Genomic DNA, 20005 nt, shown 5'->3' on the forward strand with positions numbered 1-20005 from the left:
TTACTCGCTTCATCAAACGAGTCCGGCTCGACAACCTGTTCTTCAACCATTGCTACATTAGCATATCGTGGGTTTGGCTTCCGATCTCGAGTCGATCTTCTAGACGGTACTTCTTCTTTTTGAACTTGATCGCTTACCTCAGTTGTCTCATGACTTGTACTAGCCTCATCATTATCTCCATTAGAATTATCATAAAAATTCAAACTTACTTGAGACAATTCTTCTTTCAAAACTTCGGTATCGGGTAAAGCTTGTCTACTTGACGACCACCAAGCCGACATCTCATCAAACACCACATTACGAGAGATGTAACACTTCTTTGTTGTCGAATCCAAACAGCGCCACCCTTTTCGTTGAGAATCGTATCCCACAAAAATACACCGAACAACTTTCTCCTCTAATTTATGACGTAGGTGGCTGGGAATAAACAAGTAACTCACACACCCAAACACTTTCAGATGCTTAACACTCGGTTTTCTTCCAAACATCCTTTCATAAGGTGATGTGTACTCCAGTCCTTGTTGTGGCAGCCGATTAATTACATAGGTTGCTGTCATCATTGACTCGGCCCAATAACCTCATGGTACATTCTTATCGTGCAACATACTTCCCGAAACTTCAGCTAAATGCCGATTCTTTCTCTCCGATACACCATTCTGTTGAGGCGTATTTGAACACGTAAGTTGTCTCCCAATCTTGTTTCTTTTCAGAAAATCATTGAACTCGTGCGACGTGTATTCGCCACCATTATCGGACCTTAGAACCTTTATTTCTTTTCCTGTTATTCGTTCGACTTCTAGCTTGAATTCTTTGAATTTCTCAAACGCTTCGGACTTCTGTACCATAAAATATAGCCACATCAAACGTGAATAATCATCAATAAACGTGATTATAAAGCGCTTACCACTTATCGATGGTTGATTCACAGCCCCAAAAACATCCGTATGGACAAGGTCGAGAGGAGCACTCGACTTAGTCTCGGATTCATCAAACGTTGTTGTTTCGCCTTCCCAAATTGGCATCCAGCACATACATGATCCGGGTGCACTTCATAAGCCGGCAAATCCCTTACCGTTTGCTTCTTCATCATAATATCGAGTTTATCGAACCAGACATGACCGAGCCGTCGATGCCATAAATCGGCGTTTTCGTTACTTCGGGTCTTCTCTACATAAGCAATTCAGCCGAGAGAACATACATTGTCTCGTTTCTTTTACCTTGTAAAACCGGTTTACTTGGAGTTTCAAAGTGGTCGAACACTTTAACATCGTTCGGCCCGAACAACACGTAATGACCTGCATCAGTAAGTTGAGGGACTGACAACAAATTCTTCTTCATACCGGGCACGTGATACACATCTTTCAGTGTTAAATCGTTTTTACTTGAACCGGCCAGGAACGCCACGTCTCCGATATGCGCGATCGAATGTTTTGAGTTATCAGCAAAAACAACCACTTTGCTTCCACCATATTTTATTTGATTCAATAACTTGCCTTTTTCCCCGGTCATGTGGTTCGAGCATCCGGAATCAACAATCCAGTCATCAAATTTATTTGCTTTCGGTTGAACAGTTCCCGTGTAAGCATGCGCATCGGTTTCTTAAGCGAAGTATGCTTCGACATCCCACTCATCATCTAGTTCAACTTCCGCATTATTCCCTTCTTCTTGATTCTTTCCTGGACAATTTTGAGCTATGTGACCCTTTCTTCCGCACTGGTAGCACCTGAATGAAAACTTCTTTTCACCAGAACTCTTGTTATTTTCTTCGGCTTTGTCTCCTTTAACCTCTCTTTCTTTCTTATGCCATGGCTTCTTTTTCTCATTATACTTTTCTCGACTATGAAACTTCCCGGTTCAAAAACCGTTCTTCCCTTTCCCGGCATACAAGGCTTGGTCTTCGGGCCTTTGACGGACCAACCGAAACCTCTCCCATCTACTTCATTAAAGCTTCTTGGCTTGCCAAGTAATTTTTAAACTCACCAAGTGTAGGTGGGTTTGCCTATCCTTGTAGAGCTGCAACGAAGCTTCGGAACTCGGGTTTCAACCCGTGAATAATGATTCTCTTCATCCTTGCATCCCCGATCCTAGCTTGTTGATCCAATTCTCCAATTTCCCAACATAACGTCTTCACTTTGTGAAAGTATTGTGGTATAGTAAGTTCCCGTTGGCTTATCGACAATAACTCATTCTCCAAAAGTTGGAGTTTGGTATCATTTTTCTTAGAGAATAACGCAGCCAACGCATCCCACGCCGGTTTCGGTGTTTCGAGATCTTGGATATGTTCCAACAGCTCTTCATCGATTGTTGTTTTCAAGTAGAACATGGCTTTACCGACTTTCACTCGCCACTTCCCAACAGCCCCGTTCACATCATTCCTCGGCTCCACGGTGCTTTCACCATTGACAACTTCCCACAGATCTTGCCCTTGCAGATATGACTTCATACATGTCGCCCATGTATTATAGTTCGAGTTGTTCAACTTCTTCACACCACCAACGACTTGGACCTCTGACATGATTCGCGGGTTTGGCTTTGATACCACTTGTTAAACTTGGGACAAGTGAACCGATAATCAAAAACCAACCAACAACAACCGATTTGCTCAAAATTTGAGAGCGACTCTTTTTGATAAATGAAAACAAGAAAATAAAAAGTGCATAAAAGAAACAAAGAACTAATTTGGTTTATATAACCACCCGTACGAGACTCCTACCCAAACTCAAACACTTCAAATTTTAAAACTTAAACAAAGACTAATAGATTAATGCAAATAATAGATAAACCAAAAACTTAGATAAAGATAAATTTTGATCTCCTCTAAGCCACCCTATAAGACCAACCTATCCACCCAACAAGTCGATGATGCATATCATTTAACAAAAACAAATGTGAAAGAGTCCAATTTTAAGAATATTGTAAGATATAATATTTTCAGTATATAGTGCGTTTGGTTACAAGAACTTGACAACCTTAGTAGAGGGTTGGTTGTGGATCCAACTATGGCATATGACACAGGTCTACTAAAAAGATGAATATGTAGAGATCAATTTTAAATATACTGTATGTATATTATGCATTTAACAATTTGTGGTATTATATATATATATATATTTGTTCTTTAACCTCACCGGATGGCCAAACAATGCCAAAAAAATCTATAAGTGAGTGATAGACATTCGCACAAAAATAAAAACTCCCATACATATTAGCATCCTGAATGTTCATGTCATCTCGTCCGTGGCACACCCTAAGTTTGCGATGAGAAATTGAGAAGTTGACCCAAAAGTTGGTTGACTTTTATATGGACTACGTAAAGAAAAACATAACATAAAATTTCCAAACTTCAAAGCAACATAATTTGGCTAGGAGAGGAGTTTTGTCATGTGTGGCCAATTATCATACTTGAATTCCTTCATTCAAGTGTTCGATTTCATCATTGATTGACTCTTTTTACCCTTAAACGGGTACATCGTTGATTGACATAATTTATGCGCTTATTTTTTTATTAACTAATTTACGTGTCTATTAATGTATTCAATTTAAGTATTTAATTTCTAGTTCATAATTTTGAAATTTTAGCGATACCTAACAAAATTAGAACCTATTGCTTGTAAGGAGCGTTATATAGCCAGCCAGTCGGGTAAGGAGAAGAAAGATGACATGATGGAGAGAGATGATTCGGATGGAAGATTTAATTCCAAAAGCGATAACAGATGTTATAGCAGAACCCAAGCCTATATTCGTCTTAATTCATAAAATATATTAATGATTGGTACTAAATAGAATTTGTCATGATGGTGCACACTCACAAAACGCTATGCACTTTGTCAAATTAAATGTACAGGTTCTTTAAGTACATCGTACAAGATTTAGACTTACATCATACGCTATATGTAAATTTAAACTCACCTTGTATTTGTAATCTTTTTATTATATATTTAAGAAAAGTATTTTCTCAATGACAGCGTACATAGTTATTTTAAAAAGTCATACAATAATCATTAAATTTGAAACCTTGAATTTGTGTACTGAATCAATATATAATGTCCAAACAAATCTTTCAGTTGTTTCCAACTTAGCCGAAAACTTTACTCCATAATATTTGAATAAATTCCATGATAACTAAATCAAATACTGAGTTTTATGTTAAAGAAAGAAAGAAATGATAGATTCATTTGTATAAATAAATGATAGACATGCAAGTTTGTTGAGTTGTTTTGTCAGCTACCTGACTGAATGAATTAAAGAGTCTGAAGCAACTTCAAGGTCTCGTCAATGTGTTTCTCAGGCTGAAACTGGTTGTTGTAGATAAGCTGAACGACCCCGTTCTTGTCAAGAACATACGTCTGTCGGCCAGGCAATGTACCAAAAAGATCAGACGGGACACCCCAGTCTTTTCGCACTTTGTTGCCCTCATCGCTCAGCAACGTAAACGGGAGTCTGTATTTCTTTGCAAATGCCTGCATAGAAATAGTAATATTAATAAACATCGGCCATATATATATTGCACTTATATATATATATACCTTGTGTGATGCTGCATCATCACCACTGATCCCAACAACCTGCGCTCCCGCCTTTTTGAATTTTTCATAAGAGTCCCTGAATGCACATGCCTGCGGAATAACGTGCGTACAACGGGTATTTAATTATTAATTAAGTAATAATAAGTATCAAACATGAATGCCTAGCTAAGGGAGGGTGAGGGTGAGTGAGCTGCCTGTTTGGTGCAACCAGGGGTTTCATCAGCAGGGTAGAAGTAGACGACAACAGGCTTGCCTTTGAATTTGGAGAGGCTCACATTCTTACCGTCTTGATCTTTAAGTGTGAAAGACGGGGGCACAGACCCTTTGTTCACCTAAACATAATTATAATATATACTTTAAGTGTCCGTACGTCAGGATATTATTATTATTATTAATAAGCTGTTAAATGTAGGTACCTTTGCACAAACAATGGGGGAGGTCTTGCTGCTGGTTAAACAAGTAACAGAAGATGAAGAAAGTGAGAGGCTTTGGCCCTGGAGGAAGTTGGATTTGAAAGCAACAGCAGCGAGTGGGTGTTGTCGATTACAACAGGTAGTCGGGAGCACAGATGGAAGAAGAAGGGGCTTTGCCAGAGACGCCATTAATTAGTTTTACTTTCTTTCTTTCTTTCTTTGCATATGAAGAAGAAGAAGAATATGGAGGAAGATGATGATGAGTGAGTGAGTGAGGGGAGGACAGGACACCATATCTTCACCCAAGTTGACGTGGATGCATCTCATCCAACTACAAAACTAAAATCATCTATCTAGTAACTACTAGACTATGCCTCTAACTGGGCCTGGCCCAAACAAAGAGGTTTGTGTCACTCGTGCATACGTCATCTCTACTTCTTATACCTAATTAATACATGCCCTACTTAGATTTTCTATTATATATTCATATATGCTTATCAATTCTGAATTCATTACTAATTTGAGACTCCTTTTAAACAATGTTTTCAGACTCGTACCGAACATTGATACGGATATCTTACTGGGTCACTGGTCGAACTGGCTCAGAAGATCGGACCGAACATTGACACAGATGATGTAATAAATAATATATATATATGTAAAACAATAATAATAATCAACTTCCCGTCCAGTTACAATTTAGAAAATAAACTAGAGCAATAAAATTAAAGCAAAAATAAAACCATTATAAACTTACAATGTGTAAATTACTAAACATACGGTGGTGGTCTGGTGGAACTCTAAACGTGGGGTTTTACTTTCCTTTTGAAGCTCCATAATTGTTTTCAAATGAATTTAGAATCAAAAATCCACAATTAAAAGCACCAACATAGGCTGGTTGGTTGGCATTTGGTGTTTCTCAAAGCATTCAAATCGGGATCTGTCTGGGTTCAACTCCCGTTTGGTACGTCCTTTTTTATTTAATAATTAAAAAAGGTAGTTTTTCCGGTTTAACCAGTAGTCCACCAGTTCCGGTCGAACCGTGACCCGCCAGACCCGGCCGGGTTATTAGAAAACGGGCTATATAATGCGAACCGGACCGGAATGCCTACTGGGTCTTGGTCGAACCGGCCGGTCCCGGTTTCAAAACACTACTTTTAGATACTTCTTTATGGTACTTTTGCATGTGTGACATGAGTTAGAGAACACCAAATGTAGTAGTTAGAGGTGAACAACTTAACTGCCATAATCATTAAACCGAACTATAACCGATATAATCAAACTGATTTTAACCGATAACCGACATAACCAGTGGGTCGGTTAATGAATTTTTAAAAACCGTCAAATACGGATCGGTTTTGGTTAGAAATAATTCAAAACCTCTATAACCGAACCGAACCGACCCATTTATTTAACCAACAATATGTTTGGGATTTAGTGATTAAATTCCGCCAAACATATTGTTGGATTATATAATTTTAAAGTTTTTGTTTCAACATTTGTTATTAAATTAAATTGAGTTTCATTGTTCGATTGTATATCATTCTTTTTAAGGATTCAAAGATAACTCTAGTAAATAGTAATAAGATCACACCATCTCTTCTCACATCCCAATTCACAACCCTTACAATTACCCCCACAGCAATCTTAATCCACCTTTCAACCAATTTATTTTTAATATTAAACTAAATTATTTTTAAATTAAAAACATAATATAACATTAAAATAAAAAAATAGTTTTTTAAATAAATAAATTAAGTGTTGTTTTTTATATAAAGCTAAGGAAAAAAATATAATTTAATCTAGATAGTTTTTTTAATATTTAATCACCCTTCAAAATTATTTTTTTGTTAAGATATAAAATACTGAAACTTTTTTAAAATTTAATCGATCTCCAAATAAAGCTATCTAAATGAAATGTGAGGGGCTAGAAAACAATTGACATATTAAGAAAAAGCCCTAAAAGAACGTCGTCTTCATCTTCAACCACTGTCGCCACCATCGCCCATCATAGCCACTGATCCACCGTGCTCTGCCACCATCAATCACCACAGCCACCATGCCAGACATGTTTTTTAGATAAAAAATAAGAAGGAAAAAGAAAAAATAATTGGCAAGGAGAGTGGCATGTACTCGCAACGCCGGGATGATTTTTTCAGTACCGTTGGTCACGGGACGGTGCTCCCGATCTTCCCATACGGTACCTCCTAGGGGGTCCTGAGCCCCACTCCATCCACTAAAACTCAACAAATTTATACATCTTAATCTCTCATTCTTGCATTTATGGTTGAATTGTAGATCAAAAGACAACCAAGAGAGGAACTTAAAAGCTTTCATGTTTTTACTTGCAAATTCTTGTATTAAGGTGATCATTACCTTAGTGAGACCAATACACCAATTTAATTTATACATCTTGATCTCTCTCATTCTTCCATTTTATAAAGTAGATCAAAAGACAATAAAGAGAGGAACTTAAAAGTTTTTATGTTTTTACTTGCAAATTCTTGTACTCCATCTTTAAATTTAAAAAGAATTTACTAAAAACTAACTTCAACGCATCCATTATTTGTTTATCCCAACCCTAACTTATAAAAAGTTGCTATACAAGTTTTTTATATATAAAAAGTTACTATTCACCACTCTTTAAATTTGCGTGAGTGTATGAAAACAAGAAATATGATAAATAATTGTTTGTGATTAAGATGAAGATAAAGATGGTGGATGGGTTGTGGGAAATTTTTAAAAATGAGTATTGTAAGGCCAAAAATATGACTTGCGATATCAAAGTATGAAACCCGTTATATATTTACGATCAAGTTAATAATTAAAGTGAGCTAGAATTTCGGGCACGAGACGAGAACTTCGACGCACGTGCTTAGCTTCAACGGGGGAGAAAGATCTTCTAGAATGTACTTGTTTTAGCTATAAATAGGGTCATGTAGTCATATGTATGTGTGTGTTTTGCAGTGTGTAAACAACCACCCAAGGGGAGCTCATCTTGGGTGGGATCGGTTCATTTAATATTATGAATCTTTTGTTACCGGTTACGGAGTTGTTCAATATTATTTTTATATATTTGTTCGATCGTTTGTTTATACCGCACCCGTCTCGAGCACTTATCAAGAACAAAGCCCTTTGTTATCGGATCTGGTTTCAGGACCTACAATTGGTATCAAAGCGGGTCGAATCTTATCATTCAACTTTGTTCTTGATAATCGGGTTCTATTTCCGCTATTACTAGAACCGAGATGTTAATTTCATTGATACTTGGAAATAAAGTGTGAAGATTTGGGGAAATAAAGGTGCTCAATGTTTGTCTCTTTGTGGATCTGGATTCACTGCCGGTTAAAGGTTCGATTTAGAGTTTTATGAAGTTTTTATGAATCTTGTATTAAAAAAAAAAAAGAAAAATTGAACAGACGGTATTTGTGTCAGTGGAGGTTGAAGAATGTAAGCTCCATCCCTAATAATCAAATCATTGGTTCATTCTCGTGCTATGTTACATCATGCTGTTAAATCATTGGTTATGTCACAAACACTAGAGTGAGAGTCTGGAAGGAGAGATGGTCGGCTACCACCTCCGGTTACAGTGATGGTCTTCGTGAAGGAAGTGGTTATGGCGGAGGTCACCGGTGGCTGGTGATGATGACGACACTTGATGTTGTTGACCGGATTTTTTTTTGTAAGGGTGGCCGGAAATGGGTGTCAGAACTCCGGCGAGTTTCAAGTGTTCAGTCACACTTTACTGTAACGATGGTTGATAATGGTAGTTGTTGTTGATTAGTACGTGGATCTGTGGAAGGAGGAGGAGGCGGCGCTGTGGTGGTCGGAAATGGTTGCCAGAAAAATGTCTTTCCGGCAAGTTGATATATGAGGGGGCAGCAACATAATAAGTTTGCAGCTAGGGTTTGTGACATATACATGCTGGGCTTTATTAGTGTGGATCTGGGCTGAATTTTAAATTGTAGGCTAGAGTGTATTGTAAGTTTGGGCCAGATTATTTTATTATGGACCAGATGCTTGTAAGTTAAATTTTGGGTTCAAGATGTTAAAATTATTTTTGTTGCTGATGTTCGGGGTTGACCAAACTGAAGAAAGTCAAATTTGTTCGGGTTTCGTCATTATTGGACAGTGTTCAAAGCATATTATTTATATGTTATTTTCAAGGCGTTCGAGAATTGGATCCAGAAAACGTGGGCTACGAGCATCCGAGATGCTTATTTATTAAGGTGATAATTTTTGAACAAGTTGAATTTAATAGGGAATTAAATTGTTTAAGTTCTCACCCAGAAAATGTGGGATACGAGTATCTAGGATACTTATTTATTAAGGGTGAGTTACTTAAATAATTTCATTCTCGGAAATAATAAGCGTTGCCATTTGATCGTTGTCCCCGGTATTTCGTCAAGCTCTTCTAAACCTATATTGCTTAAGATCCGAGAGGGATAAAGAAGCAAGAATGTCTTCATGAATGAATTATGTGGATCATACCTTGAGGGGTGATTGAAGAAGTTTCGGTCATCGGGTTGATTTGCGAAAATGAGAGACACGGTTCGACGATGTTTTGAGATCACAAGTCAAGGGGGTGATTGTAAGGCCAAAAATGTGACTTGCGATATCAAAGTATGAAACCCGTTATATATTTACAGTCAAGTTAATAATTAAAGTAGGCTAGAATTTCGGACACGAGACGAGAACTTCGACGCACGCGCTTAGCTTCAACGGGAGAGAAAGATCTTCTAGAATGTATTTGTTTTAGCTATAAATAGGGTCTTGTAGTCATATGTATGTGTGTGTTTTGTAGTGTGTAAACAACCACCCAAGGGGAGCTCACCTTGGGTGGGATCGGTTCGTTTAATGTTATGAATCTTTTGTTACCGGTTACGGAGTTGTTCAATATTATCTTTATATATTTGTTCGATCGTTTGTTTATACCGCACCCGTCTCGAGCACTTATCAAGAACAAAGCCCTTCGTTGTCGGATCCGATTTCGAGACCTACAAGTATCAAATTTTAAATAGTATGAATTTTAGTTAAATTATAGGGTAAAAATGATGGATGGAATGTGAATGTTCTGTGAGACCAATACACCAATTTAAGGTGATAATTACCTTGTTTAGCATGGCGTTTGTAAGGTATCACCACCTATACCACTAGTGAGACGTTTGTATGCCGGTGGACGGTGGTCTCTGCCATTTAGGGAGACGGTTAGTGAAGCATGTTGCTTACATGGAGGATCAAAGGAAAAGAGTATTCCATAATCTAACAAATAATTATGAAAATTTTTATGAAATTCATTCGCCCTTTATTTTCTACATAAGCCTAAAAGAAACATTCGATTTAATAAAAAATAGTCTGTATTTATAGCAATGGATAAATAGAACATTTTAAAATCATTGTTATGAAACAAGACGAGTATAAACTATTGTTGAAACTTGGAAGTGATGCTTAGTTTAATTCATAGTTAAACATCTTGTTTAATAAAGTGTGGCTTCTCTAGAGTGGGTTACCATGAGAGAGTTACTTCTCCGGAGTAGTAGAGTATTACGTGATGAATGATACGTGTAAGAATTTGTGTACTACGGATGAAGTGTTTGTTTTTCTAATTCTTTTACTACATTTGAGACTCTACTCCTGATAAAAGGTTCACTATAGGGAATAAACTTCAAGAGGTGTTTTATACTTCTTGAAAGATAGTTAGTTAGTGTCCAACAACAAGCAGTTAGGATATATAAGGGCTTGTCATAGACGTGGTACTTAGTTCGTTCAATTTGATTTCATTCATGATCGTTTTCATTCTCGTCTCTTTCATTTCTTTCATATTTAATAAAAATGTGTTAACCCTAACTCAATTTGGGATTTCATCTTGAATTGATCTAGTTCATAAGTTGTGTTGAGTTTGCGTTCTTCGATGTTAAATCGATACAATTCTGCTAATTCATTAACAACTATCATAGAGTTTGTGTTTATTGATGGAATTGTGTAATTATATTTTAAAATTATGTTTTAGAAAGTATATAATGCAACCATAAAATGTTTAGTGTGCAATCGTGTAACATCCTAAAATTTTAATGATGAATAAAGGAAGTTATGTTTAGTGATTTCGCGCAATTAATTAATATCGGGTAAGGAGCGGGTCTTGGACTTGGATTAATTGAGATGGGTTAAATGAGAATGGGATTTTAGGGATATAAATACCCCCAAAATCCCAAAATATCTTCATTTTTACCATACTCTCTAACACTTCCAAAACACGCACACCACACACCTCAACCGCCAGCGGCCGGAAGAGAGAGGCGAGATCCGAGAGTGAGAGAGAGAGAGACTAGTTGTGATTAAGCAAATAAACAAGACCCAAACAAGCTCATAAAGGTATGATTCTTGATCTTTGAAGTTTAAAGATCCGAGCTTTTAGTGTATAAACGACCGAAAATGGTCGGGAAGCGTAGTGGGTGATGTTGAACCGTAACAAGGGTGTTAAAATCGCTCGAAATGTTGGACAGAAACCGAAACTGCGGTTATCTGGGCAACTTCGCCTTCATCTGGGCAACTTCGCCTTCAAAGTGATGAACTTCGCCTGCAAGCCAAGTTCGCCTGATGAACTTCGCCTGCAAGCTAAGTTCGCCTGAAAGCTAAGTTCGCCTGATGGCAACTTCGCTGTAAAGCTAAGTTCGCCTAACTGGTAACTTCGCCTGAGGTCAAGTTCGCCTAACTGGTAACTTCGCCTGAGGTCAAGTTCGCCTGCTGACAACTTCGCCTGAAGCAAAGTTCGCCTGATGGTAACTTCGCCTAAAGCCAAGTTCGCCTGATAACTTCGCCTAGAGCTAAGTTCGCCTTAGGTTTAACTTCGCCTAAAGCCAAGTTCGCCTGATAACTTCGCCTAAAGCTAAGTTCGCCTAAGGTTTAACTTTGCTTAAAGTCAAGTTCGATTAGAAAATAAATTAAAAAATCTAATGAAAAATGTGTTAAGACAGTTAATGGAAATAAAATTTTTCCAAGCTGACCTGGCGGCTCGACCCCAGCCAGGGGCTCTGCCTCTTGGACCCTGCTAGGGGCTGCCGCCCCTAGACCCCGCTGCCAGGGGCGCTGCCCCGGACCCCCGTTCGTTGTGGGTCATATAAAGATAGAAATACATTATGAGAAGTGATAGTTAATTGATACGTATACTTGTTATACAGTCAGCCGTGCACAACTGAAGAAAGGGATTACGATTAACGGTGAACGTAACCGTGTTCAGGTGAGTTTCTAGCCCCATTTATGTGTTATGTTTTCGGGGCTGTGTGCATACTCAATATGTTTGTTAATACGCTTATCCTAAGAGATAAGTGTATGCTTATGTGGATAATGTGAAATGTATGAATGATTGCTTGATGATACGTGAACGATCTTCGGATATTGCACGTACTGTCAGGTTGTAACGCTATGTATAAGATAAGTATGTTATGTATGTTTATGTGTATGAACGTGATAGAGATAATAAAAGAAAGAAATGATAATGTATGGTTGTATGGTAACGAAGACGGAATCGAACCCTACTAATATTCGAGAACTAGGGAACCGAACTCTACTAATATTCGAGGAAGGAGGGAACCGAGCCCTAATAATACTCGAGGAAGGAGGGTACCGAGCCCTAATAATACTCGAGGAAAGAGGGTACCGATCCCTAATAATACTCGAGGAAAGAGGGTACCGAGCCCTAATAATACTCGAGGAATGTAGGGCGTAATGCTCTTTATAACGTAAGATATGAAGGTAAGTTAATACAAAAGAAAGTAAGAAAGTAAGAAAGTATGAAAGTATGAAAGTATGAATGAAAGAATATAATGTTATGTGAATGGTATGATTATGTGATTATCTAGAACTCACTCAGCGTAGCTGACTTTTAGTATGCACGCAGGTGAGTAGGATGAGGCAGCTCGCTTGAGGAGACACGTGGCACTGAACAAGAGTCTGGCATCTGAAGACGTATGATGTTTTAATTTTAATGCTTAAATGTTGAAAGACAAAGGATGTTTTGAGACAAGTTATGAATTATGTAAATGTTTTAGTTAACTCTGATATTTAGAACTGTGTTTATGAGTAAATCTAACACGAAAGTAGGGCTACCGGTAACGGGGCCTTACAAATCGTATAATAGAAAAGCATGTATTCCGTTCACTTTTTGAGAATATATATTTGTTTGTAAACAAGCACAGGCATCTTCTTGGCTTATTTGTTATTTGTTTGGTAGTGGTCGTTTCTTTGATTAACAAACGGTATCATATGGTGGAGGAAGAAGACAAACTAAACGACTTATATTTATCCCTCGCACATGGCTGTCGCTTTCCAATCCTATTGATGCATGAACCTTATAAATAAATATCAAACCCCCTTACCTTACATAGCCCTAAATTTATTGTCTTTCTTAATTAAAAAAAAAGGAATAAATATATCTTAATAATCTTAACCCGACGTATTGGCTGATAATTATCAATACTTAAACTTGAAACTAATGATAATTATAACTTTCAATTTGTTAACAATAACAATCCATGTAGCATAAATATAAATGTCATAGATTTATACTTAATTTTTATATTAATTACTTGATGTCTTTCACAATAATGATTTTGAACGATAAGGAGAAACGTACTAGCAACATCAAGCATTAACCAAATGTAAATTGAGTGTAAAATATATAGCAAATATGCTATCGGGATTACTCTTTGCAACAAAACTGACAATTAGAATTATCATTAGCCAAACTGTAAGTATGAATTGTTATTGGTCAATATATGATAGTTTGGATTATTAAAATCAAAATATTAGAAATAAATCATATGTTGGTTATTGTTCATTATATCTTTTGAGTTATTGACCCACCCGTTACCCTCCTTTGCATTCCAGTTGGTCCAAATACGAGTCAATAGTTTGTAGCAAGTGAAATCCACTAGATAAAACGGAGTGGGACATTTGCACAATAAATACTAGGCAAATTAGAGTTATGGTGTCTAGTCTAACTCCAGTGAGTTGAGCAGCGATTACTAATGGGAAGAGAAAGAGAAGTATAACGAGAGTTGTAGGGTTACAAGAAGATATGCAACCAGTTGATTTGACTTATTTGAGTTTAACAGGCTGTAAACGGTTTAGAAGCTTTTACCTGATATTGATCACAGCTGTGGAAGAATCTTTGATAGGGAGCTCCACCATTAATCTCTCTTTACACATATATCAGCTGTACTATTGTGATCCATGTGTGAAGTTGAATCGGGAATTGGATTGGATTGGATTGAATTATATAATGGAAGTGTATAGATAGAGATGGGGGATGTCTATAACTGTCAAAGCTTAAACAGATCGAGGGACAATTACATATATGTTCTCATCTTCTAATCTTCTTGACACATACCAAAATTTAATAGATAAAAGTGAATGGCAGTAAGGATAAAAGACAAGAAGCGAAGCAATTTTTTGTATAAATGACACTCATTGAAATTCAATTCTTTAAATAACATATATTCCAGAAGTTGCAATACTGTAAATAAACAAAAATTATAAGTTAGTCTAACAATAAAAATATAGATATCATGTCTCTTTACTTATAAAGCATCTCCTAATTAGAGGCATTTTCAAACAACTTAAAATAATTAGTACTATGTATATTGGGATTTTAAAGTTAAAATCAATTTCTTGTGTTTAAGTGAAGTGAACCTATTGCTTTCCCTTTCTTTATTAAAAAAAAGAAAAAAAAATAAAAGACAAAAATGTGAAGAACTTGGGGTTTTCATCTCCTATTAGAATTTAAAAGAGGCCCAGGGAGAATATCTTATCTTAATCTTAATCTCTCTCCATTTTCGTTAAAGATTCCAATCATTTACTAAATCCCAAGCCTGATTTGTGATTTTAATCAGACTTGAAATATAATGCCTCTCTCTCTCTCTTTAGGTTTCAATCATTTACTAAATCCTAAGCCTGATTTTAATCATACTTGAAGTATAATGTGTCTCTCTTATTTTAAGGTTTCAGTCATTTACTAAATCACAAGAAGGAACCAAAAAAATATAACATGCTCTATAATATTTATGAAAAAAGCTAGGGAGGTTTTTATGATTGTGAAGAGACAACCAACAATTATGCCCCAACAGCCAAAAACTAGCTACGTACAGTATATTAATCAACAACTAATAGACACCAGACCAGACCAGACCAGACCAAATCTCAAATGGGTATGTCCTCCAACTTGTCAGTATCAGCAACCTGCCAGCCATAACAACAATGTGCATGGCCCCACCACCCCAAACATGCTGTTTTCTTCTACCCTACTTACACATACATATATATAATGGCAAGCATACAACCCTATTCTCTCATACATTCCTTCCCACTTGCTCATCATTTTAATACTCATCTTCATCTCATCCATATATATTAATATGGCTAGAGGTAAGCTAACAAAGCTTAAATCAGTGCTCAAGATATGGCACTCCTTCAGTAAGCCTAGCAGAAGTAGCAATAGCAGCAGTAGTGCTATTGCGGCCGACTACCATAACCCTGATCATTGCCATGCGGTCTATGTTGGCAAGTCGAGATGCCGCTACTTGAAGAGGTATGTACCCGCCTTAACATCGAGCGGGGGCGGGTCAACCCACAAGATATAGACAAGAGGCTTGAAATCAAGATATCATGAAGGCACAAAACCAAAACCTATGCGCATGGCGCATATCACATATGCTCACGCATATCACATATGCTCACGCGTATCACATGCTCACGCACCATATATGCTCACGCATATCACATCTGCGCGTGGCGCATCTGCGCGTGGCGCATATCACATGCTCACGCATCATATATGCTCACGCATATCACATCTGCGCGTGGCGCATCTGCGCGTGGCGCATATTACATATGCTTGCGCATATCACATCTGCGCATGAAACATCTGCGCGTGAGAATAAAGAGAAGACCTCGCGCATCCTCAGGATAGGCGCATATCACACATGCACATAATCAACCTCGTCCTTATCCAAATCAGGATAAGGACAACCTTGATTGTGCTCGTCAGACAACCTTCCAGAAGGTATCCTTTAAGGAATAAGAATATGCTGATGTTGACAGCTGCCAATGAAAGGTGGACAACTCAGCAAAACCCATGTGCTACCACGTGATTGCACATGGGTCAGGTGAAATACCTAGGTCAGAGAATAATCAATGAAAAAGCACCAGGTGTCCTAAGGACACGTGGCGCAAAGCAATAGGAGAAGGCCAAAAAGGCCCTAATGGGATCTGAGCCCAATTATTGGAAACCCTAACACTATAAATACCACACCACCTCCACAAGGGGAGGTAAGCAAGAAAATACATTCCAATTCCTTACTCACTCTCAGATTATTATTATCTTCTCCTACAATCTCTTATTCTCACACCGGAGGGTTACCCCAAAGAGGACCCCTCTGTCCCTTTCTGAGGGGTAAGTTCACGGTGCTGCTCGTTTTGTAGGTGGAAGAATTCATACTCCGGAGAACCATCGGTGAAATAGCATACTCATACCCGAGGAAAATTGATCGTCTACCTGTGAGCCGATCCACGTTTCTTCACTACTATATAAGCTTAGAGCTTGCGGAGCACCCGGTGTTCCAGGAGCTGCTAGAACGTTCTGGTGACAGGGACACGGTGGATTGCGAGGTGGTTCTCTTCGAACACCTCTTATGGATGCTTGAAAACGCTCGTGGACTTGTATGCTTGCTAGCTAATTCATTTATTATTTGTTGCTGGCCTTGTTTTCAAATTCTCATACTATACTATATATAATACTCTTCTGTAAACCCTAGCTAATTGTATTTGTAAGCTGCTAGTGCTTCCTATTTGTGGATGTATGGTGTACACTTTGTAGATTTACAGCCATTAATATCCAATTTCAAAAGAGATTGCTTATAGAGTTTACTTTTGGTGTCCACTTCAGATACAAGTAAATTGTTTTGAGGGATTAAACATATATATATAATTGTATCTCCAACACTTTAATTTGCTTTCTTGGTTGAGATTTCACAATCCATAGTGGTTCCACAATAAGAGATAATACATATGCAATTAATGTTTAGTTGACACATGCTGTATACACATGTATTAGTCACATGGTTTTTGTGTGTGCTCTCTTGGCTTGTTTGGGAATAAAATGATTAGGTTTGTAGGTCAATGGCTTTGAACAATAATTGATTTTGCTTAAAGAACAAGATATGTCTAATATTACTTTTGTGGCATGTGTCATTTTCTTGTATTTGTTTTCGTATTGTAAACCGGTCCATTTTGTTTTTCGGATCTTTGGATATTAATAAATTAATGTAATCATGTTTCATACATGTCATTTTATTCTAAAGTCTTTAATGGTGTTTAAAATGTTTATTTTGTACTCAAAACGACTTAAAACAAACTACATAGATTAAATTGCCAAAAAACAAAGTTTGGCCTAGAACCCCCACCTCACGTAGCGCGTAGGGCTGGCCTCAGCCCACTGCGTAGCTTGCCTACAGTTTGTTTCAACAAAATTAGTTTTTTTAACGTTTTTGGTTCGTTTAAGCTCGTTTAAGGGCCGAACTCGTGTTGTAACCATCCAAACCAACAAAGACTTAACCCATAATTATTCTAGAACTCTCCAAACATGTTTTTATCCCTGTTAATAATTTATTTAATTTAAAACTTATTTTTAAATAAAGTATCAAAGTGTATTGGTTTATCCACCGGACAAAGCTTTTACCCAATCCTTCGAACCCTAATCTTTCCTCATAAATACCCATCCAATCTCAGTCATTTCCCCTTCTCGTCTTCATCTTTCTCTCTCAAATTGTTTGAACTTGCAAGTTGTTATAGTTAGTTTTGCTTAAGTTTGACTTTAAAAGTCAACGGAATCGATTCTTGCATTTCAATCCTTTTCGGGTATATGTTTTTTATATTTTCAGTTGTTCTAAGTTATTTTATGTTGAGAAAACCATTTTCATCTTTATTTAAGGCTTGTGGGCATTCAAACACATATTTATGCATTTTAGGCCCGTTTCGATCGTTTTCAGGAAGTTCACTCGCGTAACTTTATTGTTTGAGTTTAGGTTTGGAAAATTTACTTTGTTTTAGTTCTATGGTGACATGTGGTAACCATCCTTGGTTTCATACCGAGTCAAGGATCGAACCAAAACCGAACACTCGTTTAAACACTTTAATTAACTTTTAAGCAACCATGTTGCATGAAACATTCTAGATATGAGTTTTCCTTTATATTTTAGTTCTATGGTGTTTGAAATGTGGTAACCATCCTCGGTTTCATACCGAGTCAAGAACCAAATACTCGTTTAAGCACTTTAATTTACTTTTAGCTACCATGCTGTATCAAACACTTTAGATATGAGTTGTTCTTTATATTTTAGTTATTATAAGGTTGTTATGGAAGTTTAGAACAAATCTTGGCTTGAATCCAAGTTTCGGGTAAAAACCGGGTAAAACAGAACACTTGTTTTAACAAGGTAGTCAATGTTCAAACCACCAAAAGTTCAACATATCTTTTTAGTTATGTTTTACTTTATATTTCTCATATTACTTAATAATTTGGAAGTGTTGGAACAAATCTTGGTTTAAACGAAGTTTCGGGTAAAAATAGAGTAAAAGTCGAACTGCTCGTCTTAATGAGCTAGTCACCGTTCAAACCACAAAAAATCTTTCCTAACCTTTTTAACTTATGTTTCACTTTAAATTATTTATATTTCAAAGATTATGGTATGTCGGAACCAAACTTGGTATTATACTAAGACGGGGCCGACTTACACTCGATTAAAACCGAGTTTGAGACTTTAATTAATAAAATTCTCAAACTTGTTTAAGCTACTGATTTTATTGAAGTAATTCATATATTTAAATAGTTTGGTAAGTTGGATTAGGATTTGGTGCTTTATCAAGTCTCGAACCGACTAAACCGAACAAATCTTTAAAAGTTGGATCTTGATTCTTACATTAGTGGAATCGTGCACACCAGCACTAAAATCCCGAAAACCCAAGCCTTGTTTTTATGAACTAGTTTATCATTTATATTCCATCTTCAAGACTAAATATTAACTCAAGTCTTCCAAATTTAGGACACTGATGCTAGACTGTCGTTATCTAGTCAAAACCAATTAAATCAGTGTCCTAATCACCTTAAGCTATTTAGGGTAAGTAGGGTGTCGAACCACGAGGAGTATGTGGTCAGTGTAATGTGAAACTGGTTCTTAACATTATGAGGTAGTTCAATTTAAAGTGCTGATCACACTAGCAAATGAATTTGTTTTACGATAAACAAACAAACAAACAATTATCAAGCAATTACTAAGAGCAAATTACACCCGGGGTTCAAGTAAGTAAATAAACAGCCATCTCATGTTCAATTAACATATTAACTATCAATGATCAACTCAAATGGACTAACTAGATAAACCTTAGGCATCCACGCTCGCTAACACACGGCACTGGTTATCAAACGGTCCCTGCCAGTGTGACTCAACTAAGGGCAAGCGTATGCTTCATCACATTCAAACTAGTCAAAACAACCCTATAAGCAATTATCATAGCAACTGGCAAACTAATCGTTCTGATCGATATAAACCTAAATTGACTGAATGCACAATAATACCAGACATCAATACATGAGAAAAACTGTTAAATACAATACTCTACATCCCGGGTATGATTCGGAGGGTCTAGCCTCTCATGGTCATCATATGATCTTCAAGTCTTGATTCGGGATGATGAAACATGGATTTTGTAGTGATTGGAGGTGTTTTGGATCTCCCAAAATGGCCAAAGTTCGTCCCCAAAACGGGTGGAATGATGTTCTTTACGATCTAGGGTTTTATGGCTTATATAGCAGATGGACCCATGCTTTAAAACTGAATTTCGCGACCCAGCGTAAGCTACTCTGACCCCTGGCGTAGCTTACTTTGGGTGAAAATCCTTACTCTGAAATCTAACTGCCTTACTCTGAAATCTGACTGCCTTACTATGACCTAATTTGGCATCGGAGTAGGCTACTCTGATTCCAGAGTAGCTTACTCTGGGAGCTGAATTTCA

At 37.1% G+C, this 20005-nt stretch overlaps 2 protein-coding genes and 1 pseudogene across 2 annotated transcripts; 1 reads left to right on the top strand and 2 right to left on the bottom strand.

The window, feature by feature from the left end:
• Positions 1-1999: 1999 nt before the first annotated feature.
• On the bottom strand, positions 2000-2515 carry LOC143541759 (uncharacterized). The gene has a single exon (XM_077034493.1). The coding sequence runs from the start codon at positions 2513-2515 to the stop codon at positions 2000-2002; it is 516 nt and encodes a 171-aa protein (XP_076890608.1).
• A 1720-nt stretch (positions 2516-4235) lies between these two features.
• On the bottom strand, positions 4236-5128 carry LOC143541760 (peroxiredoxin Q, chloroplastic-like). The gene is made up of 4 exons (XM_077034496.1): positions 4943-5128; positions 4721-4858; positions 4527-4616; positions 4236-4460 (listed from the first exon to the last, which is right to left on the bottom strand). Exons 1-4 carry the CDS (start codon positions 5126-5128, stop codon positions 4242-4244), a joined length of 633 nt encoding a protein of 210 aa, XP_076890611.1. The 3' UTR covers positions 4236-4241.
• A 10223-nt stretch (positions 5129-15351) lies between these two features.
• On the top strand, positions 15352-16826 carry LOC143541761 (auxin-responsive protein SAUR77 pseudogene; annotated as a pseudogene).
• Positions 16827-20005: the final 3179 nt, after the last annotated feature.

This window comes from Bidens hawaiensis, unplaced genomic scaffold (assembly GCF_021521415.1).
Source record: "Bidens hawaiensis isolate Kalapana, Puna unplaced genomic scaffold, B.hawaiensis_p1.1 tig00012646_1, whole genome shotgun sequence".
Lineage (NCBI taxonomy): Eukaryota > Viridiplantae > Streptophyta > Magnoliopsida > Asterales > Asteraceae > Bidens > Bidens hawaiensis.